This window comes from Mustela nivalis (genome assembly GCF_964662115.1).
Source record: "Mustela nivalis genome assembly, chromosome: 1".
Classification (NCBI taxonomy): Eukaryota; Metazoa; Chordata; class Mammalia; order Carnivora; family Mustelidae; genus Mustela; species Mustela nivalis.
In genome coordinates this window covers 112,240,346-112,257,893 of record NC_139020.1, presented here as the reverse complement: position 1 = coordinate 112,257,893, position 17,548 = coordinate 112,240,346, and the positions used below count along the sequence as shown (strand labels likewise).

General features: G+C 39.0%; 1 protein-coding gene across 8 annotated transcripts in view; it reads left to right on the top strand.

The window, feature by feature from the left end:
• The first annotated feature begins 4,401 nt into the window (after positions 1-4,401).
• The window catches only part of ATP13A5 (ATPase 13A5), a 103,443-nt gene continuing 90,296 nt past the window's right edge, over positions 4,402-17,548 (top strand). For 7 of the 8 annotated variants that reach the window (XM_082728291.1, XM_082728295.1, XM_082728294.1 and 4 more), the window contains exon 1: positions 4,433-4,650. In XM_082728291.1, coding sequence (XP_082584417.1) covers positions 4,591-4,650 — 60 coding nt within the window. In that variant the 5' untranslated portion in view covers positions 4,433-4,590. Of the gene's footprint in view, positions 4,651-17,548 lie in introns of all 8 variants that reach the window. The other variant, XM_082728290.1, reaches the window with a different exon arrangement.

The window sequence follows — 17,548 nt, the reverse complement described above, 5'->3', positions numbered from 1 at the left end:
CTGCTAGCAACCACCGTATTTACTTCCTCTTCCTCCTGGCACACAGGTGGACCACATTTCCTAGTCAACTTTGCAGTTAGTCAGGTATAGGCATCCGGCTGAGCTCTAGCTAATCTTCTAGTACAGTAAAAGTACCTCTTTCAGGACTGGTCCATAGAGACCTTCACTGATTATCCTCTATGCATTCTTTTGTAATAACCACAACAGCCTTGGAAGCTCCTTGCTGAAGATGATGAAGACACAAGAAAGAAGGACCCTGGGACTCAGGATCACTGCTTGCAGGATAATTTCTCTTCCTTCCACTGCTCTACCAATGCCCTCCCACCACCACAATTTTAGACCACTCTTCTACTATGTTAAACCACTGACAAATCTTATTCTTTGTGGCTGTTCTAGCTGTCAGCTTACCTTAACTAAACAGTATTGCCAGTGTAGACATTCGACAGTGTTTGTGAAATGGGATGCCCTAATAAGGCTTCAGTAGTTAGTAGAGAAAACAGCAAGGGAGCTTTGAAATCTAGATAAGACATCCAAATCCAGCCTGGTTTCCCTTTAGGTCATGGGGACGTGAAGATAGGTAATCATGTCCCTGCCAAATAAGAAGGTGCAGTGTTGTTCTAACATACTCCACCATGCATACTGTGTCTTCATTTCATAAGGCTCATGTACTAGAGGTAAGAGACATCCCTTCTCTCCTAATCCATATAATCCCCCCAGGACCTTCACCTCTTCAGAATCAGAAAAGAGTTCTTGAGAAAATACAGCAGAAGAGGGGGAAGTATTTCCTAGTGGAAATAAGCTGGACCACAGACCAGAGAGCTGTCTCTGAGTTCTTGATCTACCTTTATTTTGTTGTGTCGCTCTGAGCAAACGTCCTTCCATCTCCATGTTTCTTTCCTGTTTTCTGGAAATTGTGTCCTGAGTCAGGAACTGTGAGAGGAGATGAGATACTCTTAGTCCTTTACTTCCTCTGGCTTCACTCTGAACAGTAAGGCCCTATTAGGTCTAAGACTAGGGTTCTGGGGGGAACCAGTTCTTCAGGTGAGGAGAGTATTTTCATGAAGTGAGCATTTCACTTCTTTTCCTTTGCATTTCATCATTCTGCTCCTTCCTTCCCTCCTATCTCTGGAGATCCTACCTTATGGCATATGGTGCTGACAACTTCTTCTCATTAATAAGGAGTTTCCCTTCGGGGTTTACCAGGAGGCACTGTGTTTTGCTTCCAGTCACAAGAGGTCAAGAATCTGGTCCCTTCAGATGGAAAAGAAATCTGGAGAGTCCCAACTTAAGTTACAGCCTCCTGGGTGCTATGACGGAGCAGCCTAGAGGAAGCCGTTCCCAGCAATGCTGAAGCTACTCCTCCCACAAGATACCCTTTCATCCCCTCCCTATCCTCCACTCCTATGTCCCCACATGCCTGCTACATGCATCAGCACAATTGGTGACTCTTCCACCTGTGGCCTTCACGGGGCTGATTAAGCCATGGGGGTATGACTGGCATTTTCTTGCTTATGGACATTTGAAAGTAGATCTTTTGACTTTTAATATCTGTTTGACTTCTAATCTCTTTTAATATCGAAAACCCTAACCCCAGGAGTTAGGGTTTAAAGCAGATGTGATAATTTTCTCTGCAGAGCAAATCCTCTGGTGGCTGAAGCAAGTGCTCAGTACTTAAAGAACCTCAAGATTACCTAATAAAAACTTTGACCTAAAATCTTAATTATCTGTATGGTGAACAGGCTGAATGTCAGCATGTATACCTCTGGGGTTGGGGAGCTCATTACTTATGAGGTATTTGTGAACAGTTGTGATTATTAGAAGAGTTCATGTTTAACTGAAAGAATATTGGTCATCTGTAGAAAGAAGCTAAGGTCTTTGGTTTGGTGAGTAGAGAGAGCCCTTTAGCCACATACAAAGCAAACGCACACACACATACACACACACACAAACACAGAATGGATTAACCAGTTTGGCCTGTGTACAGGCTCTTAGTGGTCAGGCACACCTCTGTTCACATCTCCGTCATCATCGCTTAGTGCCTCCCTTCTTCCCTTCTATTCTCAAGTCTTACTTTGATTTCTCTTGATACACCACACAGGCTATATTTTCTCATCTCTCTTGAACATTGTCACATATTCTCTTTTGTTCTCTGTCCTAGATTGTGCTCACAACCTACCACTATACCCCATTCCTTCCACCTGTTTAGTTTCTACTCGTCTTTGAGATGTCAGCATAGATGTCATTTCTCTCAGGAAGCAGTTCTTGTCTCAGCAATTCAGTCTGAGTTCTAGATCCTTTCTGTTTAAGAGGCTGCTTACTGGTCTGTCTCTCCTAAACATCTGTAAAGTCCCTCAGGGTAATGAATTTCTTTTTTGCCACTGAATCCCAAGGGGATGACAAGGGTCTGAAATATCTGCTGTTAAACATGTAATTGCTGAGTAAGTGTTGAACAAAGTTTTGATGAGTGTTATATTTTGTATCTCTGGGCTATAAGTAGCAGAAACCACAAACAGCAGCAGTTTTATTAAGAACATCTCATTACATATTGGAAAGATGTCTAGAGTTAGCAGTCCCAGCCATAGTGCCATGGCTTAGTGGTATCATAAGGACCTAAGCTCTTTTGTCCTTTGCTGCACTTTATTGGCATTGGTAGAAAATAAGTTATTCTCGCTCTTTCATCAATAGGATAATTTAAAAAATAGGATAATCTTTTCCAGAAGACCTCTGCCCCCAGTTGTCTTTCCTTTGCATATATCGTTGAAAACTAGGTCATGTGCCCACTCTTAGTTATAATCATGACTCATCGTGGTGCTTTAGCTGAAGTCAGGCTGCCAGACAAAGGAAATGTTCTTTTAGCCAGAAATATTAGTGTATAGTTAATGGGTAAGAAGTGAATGAGCACTACTCAAGTCTTTAATTAGATTCTACCAAAGCTCAGGACTCCTTTCTCCATATTTTAGTTCTACCTTAAATTGGTGATACTTAAAATGCAGCATTTGTGATGACATAGTATTCTATAGTGTGGGCACCTCGGTAGCCTCTCTGGCATGAAAAGCTGTTTACTTTCATCCGCCACTTCCTCCTGGGCCAGAGAGCACACTGGATTCTCTAAACTTCAAGGTGGCACGAGTTCCTCCTCAAGGCACCCAATAACTCCCTCTCAGTAAAAAGAGTCAAGTGTCATTCTCTGTAGTCTTGATTCCCAGTAAGTTTTCTTCTATGGTCAAAGTGGCAAGGATTTTGCTCATTGGACTGGATGTAATAAAAATTAAAAAAAAAAAAAAGTGTTTATTGGAAACAAATAAACCAGCCCTTGAATGGATCCTAGTGTACTTATTTTTTGATAAAAATATCAAATTCACTGGTGATTATATAATCATGGAAATTTATATGATATCCTAATATACAGCCTTTCTCATTTTTCCTGCATTATATATTTCTCTGAAAATTTTTTGCAAACTAAAAAGAGAAAATGAACAGAACCAAATTATTATTATTATAGTTTACTTTTTAAAAAACTTCTCTCAATTAGTTTATGATGATGGTGATGATGATTATCTTTTATGGAATATGACAGGAGCTATAGATGATTTTTTACAAATATCATCTTAGATCTTCCTATCAACTCTATAACTGTTTTTGATATTTTACATATTAGAAAACTAATATGCAGATTGAAATAGAATCTAATATAAATACAATCTATAAATATAGATTTATATTTAATCTGTATTTAGATTAAATTATAAGCTTATAATATATGTTATATTATAAATTTATAGATTATAAATTACATTTATATCTGTAAATGTAATCTAATATTCAGATGACCCTGATCTGTCCAGCATCATCGGTAGAGCAGGGATTAGAATTCAGGTTTTCCTAATTCCAAAATAATTGCTACATTCCCTGCCAGGAGCCAACCCTCCTTCCTTAAAATCTCTTTGTCACCCCAACATATCCATTACTTCCCCAAAGTCCACATGGTTTTTATTTATCTCTCACTGGTTAATCTTTCTGTCTTAGGTGGTTGTTGTTATTATTTTAAGATTTTATTTATTTATTTGAGAGAGAGAGACAGTGGGGAGGAACAGAGAAAGAGGGACAAGCAGACTCTGGACTGAGTGTAGGTAGACCCATGCAGGGCTCAGCTTCATGACCCTGAGCAGGAATCAAGAGTTGGTCGCTTAACCAACTGAGCCAACGAGGTGCACCTGTTTTGGGATTTTAGTAAAGTGACTATTCTCATTTGTTAGTTGAGACATTTAGGGACAGCACAAGAAATTATTTGTCTTTCTGGTTCGACAACTTAAGTCTAGAGGCGTTCACATTTAGCTCAACAAATAAACACCAGGGAGGAAGAAAAAAAAACACAAAAACAACACAACAAGCCGATAGGTTAGCAGACCAATCCTGTGGCTGATGAGAGTATTTCCTCTCTTCTCTTTGTTAGCCTGATAGGTGAAGTATGTGCTAGGAGATTTTAAAAGCACCTAAGAACAGCAGTGACAAGTAGTGACTGTTCTGCGTTCCCATAGCCCCAACTGGTATTGATTTTCCCCAAAGAATTATCCTGGAGGTCTTGTTTAGATGGAAGAGAAGAGTAAAGACCACCGGGGTTTGCTCAACCAAGGAGAGGAGAATGAACTGGTGAGTCTTCCCTTTTCGTGATTACAGTCTTCTCAAAGTACCCGAGGCTGTGGGCAGGTGCTACTGTATTGGGGCTGGCTTTAGGAACTGCAGAGGTGTAAGTATGGTAAGACTCCCTGAGATCTGAGGTCACAATTTTATAATCAGGAAAACTGCAGGGGCTGAGAAAATCGTGTTTTCTAGATGACTGAGTTATTGCCATCCTTATATCCATCAGACCAAATGAAACTTTTCCTTCTTAGACATTTTGTAGAGTAGTCAACATGTATCCTACATGGTGCTCATTAAGGTGTCTCCCCCTTATCATCTGGGTCTCCAGGTAATTGGCAAACTCAGGCAAAAACTGAAACTTTTTAAAAAAATTCTTATGTTTTTGGTATATCTGCTTAACTTAGGCTCCGTGTGCTTTGGGCTGAAGTTATGCAAACAGCATAGAGAAGTTTAAAGTGTAGTGTGGCCTGGGATTTAACACCTGTTTTTTTAAAGTTTTCACCTTTTTCCCTGTTACCTTTTCCACTAAATATATATACACTTCAAAAACAAATACTGGGGTGCTTCGGTTGCTCGATCAGTTAAGCATCTGCCTTTGGGTCAGGTTATGATCCTGGGATCCTAAGATAGAGCCCCGTATCAGGCTTCCTGCTCAGTGGGGAGTCTGCCTCTCCCTCTCCCTCTGCCACCTTCCTCCCACCCCCACCTCCAATTCATGCTCTCTCTTGCACACTCTCTTTCTTTCCAATAAATAAGTAAAGTCTTAAATTTAAAAAGTCTCAAATAAAAAAGAAAAACAATCATTAAAACCTTGAAAATTACAGTGCCTATTTAGGACTGACAGGTTTACAGTTGTTATTTTATTTGATCCTCAGAACTCAGTGTTGAAGAATTAATCCTATCACATAGGAAGGACATTTGAGACCAGGAAGGTTAAGTAACTCACCTAAGGTCTTCAGCCTACAAGGGACGGGTGGGAAATGCAGCCCACTTCTTCCCCCTTCACACTCCATGATGTTTACAGGGCAGTCACGCCCACAGCGAGACAATGAGAAAGAGAGAAGGAACGGGAGGGCTGGATCAGAGCGAGCAAGCTGGAAGGGGAGGGGCCCAAGGGATACGGTTCACATAGCAGAAGGGTGTCCGTTTCCTGCTTGGCCTCCTGGTTCCCCGTGAGATCTGTGGGAAATCCACACCCACCCTCTCTCCACATACCTTTCTTTGTGAACCTAAGAGAAATAAATGATGTCGTTTATATCTGCACTGTCTAAGAAGACAGGCACTGGCCACATGTGGTTTTTGAGCACTAATAAAGTAGCTAGACCAAACTGAAATGTGTATGTATAGCATACATATAGCATACATACCACATTTTAAGACAGCAAAAAAAAGTGAAATATCTCGTTAGTAATTTTTATATTGGTTACACATTGAAATGACAACTTTTGGATATGTTGGATTAAATGAACTATATTATGAAAATTGATTTCATCTACTTCTTTTTACTTCTTTCACGTGGCCACTAGAAAGTTTAGATTCCAAATATGGTTCACATCACTTCTGTTATTATACCATGCTGATCTTGACAATGTTACAGTGCTTACAATCTTTAGACTGAAGGGATTTAAAGAACTAAAACCTAACTTACCTGTGTTCACTATTCAACAGTTCTGTGCTGATTCTGATGTTTTTTTCAATGTGTAGATGAGTGTTCATGAAAATCTTTGGTAGCTTATTATTTTTCCCTAACGATGTGCATATTTGTAAAGTTTATAGCCTGGTATTTTAATTCTCTTAATCACAGAGGGAACATAGATACCTCTCCTCAGTCACGCGAGTCTGGAGGCACACTGTGTGCAATATTAGCATTTATTTTGGGATGGTCTTTGGCTATTCTTGCTGCGTTTACTTTGTGGAGATGACCTTGATTCTGCCTCTGAAACACAAGAGATGTTTTGTTCACATGTGTTGCAAAGCCCAACCATTCAGTTGGTACCCCCACGCCTGTACAAACACCTACCAACTAAGTGTCAATATTACAATTGGAAGCAGCTCCAGAGGGAAGAATGGGTACTTGGTGTGGAGGACACAGATTTGACTGGAGAGCACTTCACTTCGTGGTAACTTTTTTCGGGGAACCAGTGGAACACTCCTGGACTCTAAGACCACAGAACTGGGCTTTAGTCAAAGAACCACTGCTAACCACATGGTGTGGACAACTTTTGGGACCTTGCTAGTTGCTCCAAACAACATCACTTATCCCTCCTGACTTAAAAGGTTTTTAAGGGCCACATATAAAATGTGGGGAGTGCTATGACAACACAAAGAGTTATTTAAATCCAAGGAGTCAGGACTTAAATATGTGGGCAATTTGAAAAATGCAGAATTGCATATAGTAGGTGAAATTGAGGTTAGGAATATCTCCCCTTTCTCTGATTAAACTTGGGTAGTGAGAATTGCTTGAGGTCTACCATTATGGAAACTGTGTGAAGAGTTAGTAGGAAAAATTAGGAACTTAGAATGTCTAAGTTATTTTAGACATCATGTACTCTTCATCTTCTATTAAAAAACATATAAACAGGGCACCTGGGTGGCTCAGTGGGTTAAAGCCTCTGTCTTTGGCTCAGGTCATGATCCCAGAGTCCTAGGATTGAGCCCCGCATTAGGCTCTCTGTTCAGCCTCTCTCTCTCTCTGCTGGCCTCTCTGCCTACTTATGATCTCTGTCTGTCAAATAAAAAAATAAATAAAATCTTTAAGAAAACACACACACACACACACACACACACAAAAAAAAAAACCCTACTCAAAGGATTAAAAAAGAAAACAAAAATCATGCTCTATTAGCTTTTATCTTTTGTCAACATTTATATTGACATCTTGGATGAAGGCAAGCTTATCTAATCTGCAACTGAGGCCTTACTATGAGGGAGAGATAACAATCTAGGTGACAGAATGTGGGAATATCAATGACTTGGGCTTAGTGGCTATGCATGAGAAAGTAATTAAAGTTCTTTATTTGGTTATGACTGAATTTTAGTTGCCAGGATGATATTGCTATAAAAAATTAATCCTTGGATGTCTCAATAGAAGTCTGTTCTGCATAATAGAAGAATTAATAGTCCTGCTATAATCTGTACTATTTAGGAAATCTCTAAGGAGTTATATTTCATCCTAAGATTCACACAAGAAGCATAGTGTTTCTAGAGGGATATCTGGATATCACAAATAACAATTATTTAAAGGACATTGGGAATAGTTCCCCAAAGAGCAGTCAAGGCCCTTGTCTTCCAGTAGTTGAATGGTTGATGTGGAGAACAGAGTAGAAGCTGGGATAACACAGCCTGATTTATTTTCATTATAGGAGAATTTCCTAACCATTTGTGATGGGAAAATTTTAACATGACAACTCTCCACTGAACTTGCCCTTATATAATTCCCTTCAGCTGAGTGTGGTGGAACCCATAAATATGATGAGCTGTAATTCCTGTGATTATGTAATGTTATGTGGCAAAATGGGTTTTACAGCTCTAATTAACTTGAACTCAGCTGAGTTCATCAAAAGGAAGATTGTCTGAGTGGGCCTCACCTTATCAGGTGAGCCAGAAATGATACTGTGTCCTTCCTGAAGTTAGACAGATTAAGAGTGTGAGAGGGGCTTGAGGCAAGGGAGGTTCTCCATTGCCATTTTGATGATGGAAGGCTCAGGGTGGTAGGAACTCTGACTGTCTCTAAGAACAGAGAACCAAGTGCAACTTCTGGCTGACAACTGGCAGGAAAATGGGCATCTCTATGTCAGAGCTACAGACAACTGGATCCTGCCAATAGCAAAAAGATCTTGAAAGAGGCCCTTGATTTCCAGAAGGGACACAGCCCAGACGACACCTTGATGTCAGTTTTTTGAGACACTGAGCAAATGATCTAGCTAATGAGACTCCTAACCCACAGAAACTGAGATAATAAATTTTGCTGTTTTAAGCCACTAAGTTTGTTATGCAACGACAGAAAACTAAAGCCCCACAGCTGTCCAGCAAGAGAAAGTATACCCCTATAAGTCAGTGACTATCTTAAGCAGACACTAGATGCTCATTGGCGAAAGATGGTCTATAGCTATTTTTTTCAGGAAGGGAACTGAACCAAATAATGTCTGAGACACTGCTTTTGTTTAGTGGTGCTCTTATTCCAGGAATAAACTTTAACAAAACATGCCATGTTGTCGCATGTTCTTGGTTTAAGGTAAATTCTGGCTCTAGAAATTGTCCCTGCTGATTAGCCCATGCATCTCATTACCTTTTGACCCATGCCTTCTGCTCTTTCACTCCGGCCACATCAAAAGAAGGTCCTTAGTTGCACTTTTACTTCTAATTGTGTTTTGGAAGACCACATATTAACACTCTTGTTAGTCGACTTTATGTGAATGTGTGTAACTGAGAGTAATAATATGCTCATCTCTTTGGTACTAAGTTTTGATTCATACCACTAAAGAGGAAAGGCACTTCCTTATTCCAGAAGGAAAGCATAAGGGAAAATTTAAGATGATGAACTATTTTAATAATTATTTTGAACATCTTCAAGACTCAGTTTTCTTGATCTACAAATAATAATTTATCAACATATCAATAATTATAATATTATTATTTAATACTAATTATAATTAATTAGAATATTAATCAATAATAGTACTTTCAATAAAATTATGCCTATTTCATGGACTAGGTTGTGATGATGGGATGGCACCTAAGTAAGTGCTTGAGAAAGGTTATTTCTCATTGCAATATGTAGAAAGCGTGAAAGTAGTCCAAGACATTTTCTTCCCCTATTCAAAGGACACTTCATGGCATGAATGCAAGACAAAATATATGAAACTATAACAATGCTTGATGATTAGTGATAATTAACACAAATGCCTACATGTGGTCAAACCAAAGCAGTAATAGAGGGGTGAGGAACAATGACCGTACTAACACGATCCATTAAACAGAGACACTATTATCCTAACATTAAAGAACCTTTGAATCATGTCAGATTTGGAGACAAGAGAGTAGAGTTCTAAGAACCGCTTCCCACGGAACACATAAGGAACATATCTTGGCATGTTCAGATAAAGATGACAAAGGGTAGATTGTGAATAATGAATAGAAACCTGGTGATGTGATTGTTGTTTGAAAAAAGAAGGCAAACATGATGAAATCTTGCCCCATCAAAGGAATCAGAGATATTATCTCCTTGGTCACAATTCAAGGTCTAAACATTTAATGTCTACCCAGAAAAAGCTAACTTACTCTAAGTCTTTTGGAACACTCACCCATGGAAAAACTTAACACTTCACAGCCAAAAATTGGCATTGCTATTCTCTGAAAGTAATTATAGTACTAAGAGTCACTGATGTCATGTCTTGGTTGAATAGGTATTTTACAACTTTGTACTGTGAGAATGTTGGTTAGAGTAACTGATTGTGTTATGAATTGTAAACCAAAAGACCCATACTACTGTGCCTGTGCAACAAATATTTAGATGAATAAGTGAAAGATGAGTGTAAGAATAAAAGGATTTACAAAAATGATAAAGGACTTCTTTCAAGATATGTCTCCAAAGGCAAAGGAAACAAAAGCAAAAATAAAGTTTTGGGACTTCATCAAAATCAAAAGCTTCTGCACAGCAAAGGAAACAGTCAAAAAAACAAAGAGGCAACCCACGGAATGGGAGAAGATATTTGCAAATGACAGTTCAGACAAAAGGTTGATATCCAGGATCTATAATGAACTCCTCTTGGACATTCTTTCCTGCTTTGTTGAAGATTAGTTGACCATAGAGTTGAGGGTCTATTTCTGGGCTCTCTATTCTGTTCCATTGATCTATGTGTCTGTTTTTGTGCCAGTACCATGCTGTCTTGATGATGACAGCTTTGTAATAGAGCTTGAAGTCCGGAATTGTGATGCCACCAACTTTGGCTTTCTTTTTCAATATCCCTTTGGCTATTCGAGGTCTTTTCTGGTTCCATATAAATTTTAGAATTATTTGTTCCATTTCTTTGAAAAAGATGGATGGTACTTTGATAGGGATTGCATTAAATGTGTAGACAGCCTCTTCAATAAATGGTGCTGGGAAAATTGGACAGCCACATGCAGAAAAATGAAATTGGACCATTTCCTTACACCACACACAAAAATAGACTCAAAATGGATGAAGGATCTCAATGTGAGAAAGGAATCCATCAAAATCCTTGAGGAGAACACAGGCAGCAACCTCTTCGACCTCAGCTGCAGCAACATCTTCATAGGAACATCGCCAAAGGCAAGGGAAGCAAGGGAAAAAATGAACTATTGGGATTTCATCAAGATCAAAAGCTTTTGCACAGCAAAGGAAACAGTTAACAAAATCAAAAGACAACTGACAGAATGGGAGAAGATATTTGCAAATGACCTATCAGACAAAGGACTGGTGTCCAAAATCTATAAAGAGCTTAGCAAACTCAACACCCAAAGAACAAATAATCCAATCAAGAAATGGGCAGAGGACATGAACAGACATTTCTGCAAAGAAGACATCCAGATGGCCAACAGACACATGAAAAAGTGCTCCATATCACTCGGCATCAGGGAAATACAAATCAAAACCACAATGAGATATCACCTCACACCAGTCAGAATGGCTAAAATCAACAAGTCAGGAAATGACAGATGCTGGCGAGGATGCGGAGAAAGGGGAACCCTCCTACACTGTTGGTGGGAATGCAAGCTGGTGTAGCCACTCTGGAAAACAGCATGGAGGTTCCTCAAAATGTTGAAAATAGAACTGCCCTATGACCCAGCAATTGCACTATTGGGTATTTACCCTAAAGATACAAATGTAGTGATCCAAAGGGGCACATGCACCCGAATGTTTATAGCAGCAATGTCCACAATAGCCAAACTATGGAAAGAACCTAGATGTCCATCAACAGATGAATGGATCAAGAAGATGTGGTATATATACACAATGGAATACTATGCAGCCATCAAAAGAAATGAAATCTTGCCATTTGCGACAACATGGATGGAACTAGAGCGTATCATGCTTAGTGAAATAAGTCAAGCGGAGAAAGACAACTATCATATGATCTCCCTGATATGAGGAAGTGGTGATGCAACATGGGGGCTTAAGTGGGTAGAAGAAGAATCAATGAAACAAGATGGAATTGGGAGGGAGACAAACCATAAGTGACTCTTAATCTCACAAAACAAACTGAGGGTTGCTGGGGGGAGGGGGTGTTGGGAGAAGGGGGTGGGATTATAGACATTGGGGAGGGTATGTGCTTTGGTGAGTGCTGTGAAGTGTGTAAACCTGGTGATTCACAGACCTGTACCCCTGGGGATAAAAATATATGTTTATAAAAAATAAAAAATTAAAAAAAAAGGAACTCCTCAAACTCAACACACACAAAACAGACAAGCATATCAAAAAAATGGACAGAAGATATGAACACAGACTTCTCCAATGAAGACATACAAATGGCTATCAGACACATGAAAAAATGTTCATCATCACTAGCCATCAGGGAGATTCAAATTAAAACCACATTGAGATATCACCTTACACCAGTTAGAATGGTCAAAATTAACAAGACAGGAAACAACATGTGTTGGAGGGGATGTGGAGAAAGGGGAACCCTCTTACACTGTTGGTGGGAATGCAAGTTGGTGCAGCCTCTTTAGAGAACAGTGTGGAGATTCCTCAAGAAATTAAAAATAGAACTTTCCTATGACCCTGCCATTGCACTCCTGGGTATTTACCCCAAAGATACAGATGTAGTGAAAAGAAGGACCATCTGTACCCCAATGTTTATAGCAGCAATGGCCATAGTCGCCAAACTGTGGAAAGAACCAAGATGCCCTTCAATGGACGAATGGATAAAGAAGATGTGGTCCATATACACTATGGAGTATTATGCCTCCATCAGAAAGGATGAATACCCAACTTTTGTAGCAACATGGATGGGGCTGGAAGAGATTATGCTGAGTGAAATCAGTCAAGCAGAGAGAGTCAATTATCATATGGTTTCACTTATTTGTGGAGCATAACAAATAGCATGGAGGACATGGGGAGTTAGAGAGGAGAAGGGAGTTGGGGGAAATTGGAAGGGGAGGTGAACCATGAGAGACTATGGACTCTGAAAAACAATCTGAGGAGTTTGAATTGGTGGGTGGGTGGGAGGTTGGGGTACCAGGTGGTGGGTATTATAGAGGGCACGGATTGCATGGAGCACTAGGTGTGGTGAAAAAATAATGAATACTGTTATGTCGAAAATAAATAAAAAATAAATTTAAAAAAATGGTAAAGGACATGTTCACAAGACCAACTATGCACAAATGCTAGTGCTCCAGATGCAATGAAAATTCAGGAACAAAGACAGAGAGCCTATGGACCATTCCACACGACTAAGAGGATCCCTCCTAAAAAGAATTTTGAGAAGAAACAATGTTTAGTTGAAGCTGCACCCCGTAACTCTTCTTTCCTAAGGAATTTGGATAATTTTAGCTCCATTTCTGATAGAAGTAGAAGAGCTACCTATTAAAAAAAGAAAGAAAGAAAAATAATTTTAAAAGTGCCCTCTATAGGGATGCCTGGATGGCTCAGTGGGTTAAAGCTTCTGCCTTCGGCTCAGGTCATGATCTCAGGGTCCTGGGATCGAGCCCCACATCAGGCTCTCTGCTCATTGGGGAGCCTGCTTCCTCCTCCCTCTCTCTCTCTGCCTGCCTCTCTGCCTATCTGTGATCTCTATCTGTCAAATAAATAAATAAAATCTTTAAAAAAAAAGTGTCCTTTATATACTATTACATACATACATCCATGTATGTATGTTCTCATTTAATCCCTAGGAGCTAGCCAGTCAGATACCCACTTTACACTGGGAAAATGAGGCTCAGTTAAGTCACAGATACAAAGTCACATCACATTGCTGGTGAGGATCCCCTATTACATGGTTTTCTTCCTGTACAAGTATACTGGTGTGTGTGTGTGTGTGTGTGTGTGTGTGTGTGTGTGCTCATCTATATAGTTCCTGAGCTAATTGATCTTCGAATCAATCTGGTGTTTATCTTACAGCCCTTCTCCCAGTTTCATGTCTTACAAAGGTGAGCAGTTTTCTGTTTGGCCTGTGTTTGACTTTAATTTTGACAATTGGTGTTCTAGGCGAAAAGCAAAAATTCCATTTAGGATATTGGCTCAATCACTTTTAGAAATACAACTTACAGTTTTCCCAAAGAGCATTTAGTTCTGAATATTGCCTGTGGTCGAATCATTTCACAATAACTCCAATGGGACCAGCCGCTTTTCATGCACTGAGATTTTGTGGAACTGTAGATTATTCAAGCTAATATTAACTTTTAATATATGCTGCACACTCAAAATGTTTCGGGAACTGTGCTAAATGCTTTGCATGAATTAACTCATTAGTTTCTCACAACAACCCTGGAAGGTATTTTTATCATTTTCATTTATGGAAGAGGAAATTGGGTCATCAGAAGAAATAAAGTGGGTTGCCCAATGTCTTACACCTGGTTAAGTGGTAGGAGAATTACGTGAACTGATTTTCTCATGCCATATCCCCAGCTTTTAACTGCTACACCAGAATATTCCTGTTGCGTTTTACAACCAGCCGTATTTTTCACATGAGGAATCTAAAATTTAGTGAATTTAAATCATTTACCCAAATCACATTAACTAGTAAGTGATGGAGCAAGGAACAGTGAAGTGAAACCTTCTAGAAGGCAATGGGGTGGGGTATAAATAAAAGAGGCTCTGCTGATAAACCTGGGAGGGGCTCTAAGTCAATGACCTTTATTTAATAGCAACCTCAGTTGAAAGGCATGTGCATATTTTATTCTTCCTCCTAATCCAGGCTACTTCCTCTGGACTTTGGGCTTGGAAAAGACCATTAAAGATGTGGTACCTCTCCTGGTATCAGGAATACAGAATTTTAGTGAGAAATGGAAAAGTGAGGGGACTGCTTAGAGAGAGTACAATTCAAGTCTATGTGAAGATGGCATGACCCCTGTGCTATTCAACTCGACTCACAGGTGTCAGAACTGGGTTCCTCACCCTGTGGAACACAGCCTGTTTCCATTCACAACCTTGTTTCAGTATATTGCAACTCAAAACTGAAAACTCTCTCCACCTTTGGCTGAACCTGTTACCAAGGCACCTGCTGACATTGATTGAAAGCTTCCTTTGTGTGCAACACCTTACACCTCTATTTAATCTTCACAACTATGCCTCCAGGTGTGTGCTATTATCCCCTAAGTACAGAGTTGGAAACTGAGATTGAAAGAAGTTAAATCCCGAGAGTGGCAAAACCCACTCTACCGCAAGGAACCATGTGTAGTGGGTTTGAAATTCTGATCGTCCCTCTCCCTGTTCCCAATGTCTTTACATCTATGAGACCTCCGGATTCTACTCATCTTCCTCTTACAGCACACAAACTGCCCCTGGTTCCTTCCTCTACCCTGCACATCTTAGTGGATTTTACCATGCATCAGAAGAATAATCATTTAGAACACTCAAATAATACTTGAGATTAATTGATCAAAATGGAAACATATACTGTGATAAACTCAAATTATGCAAATATTGGCAAGCTGACCAAGAGCAATTTGATTAAAAGAATTCCAGATTAAAGAATGACTCTTTTAACCAAAACCTCAAGTCCATGTCTAGCATATAACTTCTGGGAAAACTGAGAAATGATAGAAAGGAAATTTACCAGAGTTTATGAGACCAGTTTATCAAGGAAGCAAAAATATTGTTTCTATTCATCTTTGCTCAAGGAGGTACATATTTCTGAAAGCTACTTTGACACTTATAAGCTCTTTTATATCTATCTACTTACTTATTTTTTGACAGATGGGGGAGGGGAAATCTGCTGACATTTTGATTGGGCTGTCCCCAACTATAAAGAGGTCTTTCACAGAAACCTTTCCCGTTTCTTGATTATTAGGTATGTGATCTTATCTGTGCTCAGTGAAAACAAACACTTCCCAATCATGCACACTGAGGGGCAGCTACAGACTTCCTAGGTCATCAAATCTTCCTTCCATTTCCCACAGAAACTCCTCTTGCTCTTATTTGTTTTCACTTACTTCTCAAATTTTGCAGCCATTTTCTCTTTCTCAATCTAACTCCATTAAAGAAATTAGAGTAACTCCTGCCTATTTGGAACCGTGGCTAATAAATAGCAAACTTTATTTATTAATTTTTTTGAGATTTTATTTCTTTATTTGAAAGAGAAAGAGAGTGTCTGAGCAGGGGAGAGGGACAGAGGGAGAAGCAGACTCTCTGCTGAGCAGGAAGCCCAATGCAGGGCTCAGTTCCAGGACACTGGGATCATGACTTGGCCAAAGGCAGGAACTTAACCAACGGAGCCACCCAGGCACACCTCCCCCCGACCTTTACTTTTTATTGGTGGTGTTGATAAGATGCACTTATCTTAAGTGCACAGTTCAGTGACATCTATCACCAATTATTTTTGCTCATTTTGGAACTTCCTATGGATAGAGTTGTGTATCAATTTACCATACTTCATTGACTCAGTATAATGTCTGTGAAATTCATGCATACTGTTGTTTGCATTAGAAGTTCATTTTTAAAATTGTTTTGTAGTATTCCATTGCATGAAAACACAAAATTTATCTTTCTCCTGTTGATGTACCTTTAGATTGTTTCCAGTTTGGAGCTCTTCTGAATAAAGCTGATATGAATATTCTTGTGCAGATCTTGTTGTATCATATATAATTCTCTGTGTAAAAATCTAAGAATGGAGTTACTAGCTCATAGATTATTTGTATCTTGAGCAACATAGTTTTTCAAAATGTCTGTATCAATTTATACTGCCAATAGCAATGTAACAGAGTATCATTTCTCCACATTTTTACCAATAGTTGGTATATTCAGTCTTTTTAATTTTGCTATTCTATGGCTATATCATTTTGTCATCTTTGCATTGTGTCATTTTAGAGTAAATCTTCAAATCTGATTGTGTAAGCCTTTCAACTTTGTTCTTTGTTAGGATTGTCTTGGCTATTCTAGCCTGTGATATGTCATTCTAATTTTATTTTGCATTTTCTTAATGACATGATATTGAGTGTCTTCTTGCATGCTATATGAGAAATCTTTTGTAAATCGCCTGTTTCAGTGTTCTGCTCATTTTTTATTGTTTATGTATTTCTTTTTTTATTGATTTGAAGTAGTTTTTTGTGTTTTCAAATATGATTCTTTTTATATATATATAGATACAGATATACATACATATATAGCTAATATTTTCTCCAGACACCTTTTGTTAAACAGAAGCTTTTAATTTTAATAAAGTCAGATATATTTTTGGTCTTTTTTTGTTTCCTGTTTAAGAAATATTTGTGTACTTAACTGTGTGAACTCCATGAAATATATTTTCTTTCAGATGATCTATTGTTTTAGTTGTCACATTTAAGTATATGTGCTACCATTAATGAAATTTTGTGTATGGAGTAAACCGGGATAAAAACTCATTTTTCTGGTACTATTCATTTTGATCCAACAACTACTTATTGAGCAAACCACCCGTTCTCCTACTGAATTGCAGTGGTTCTGGTTCCTTTTTTTTTTTTTTTTTTAAGATTTTATTTATTTGACAGAGAGAGATCACAAGTAGGCAGAGAGGCAAGCAGAGAGAGAGAGAGAGGAGGAAGCAGGCTGCTGGCGAGCAGAGAGCCCAATGTGGGACTCGATCCCAGAACCCTGAGATCATGACCTGAGCTGAAGGCAGAGGCTTAACCCACTGAGCCACCCAGGTGCCCCTCTGGTTCCTTTTTTTGTAAATAAAGCAATTACATACGTTTGAGTCTCTTTATGGACTCTCTATTTTGTTTCTCTTTTCTTTCTTTTTTCTTTCTT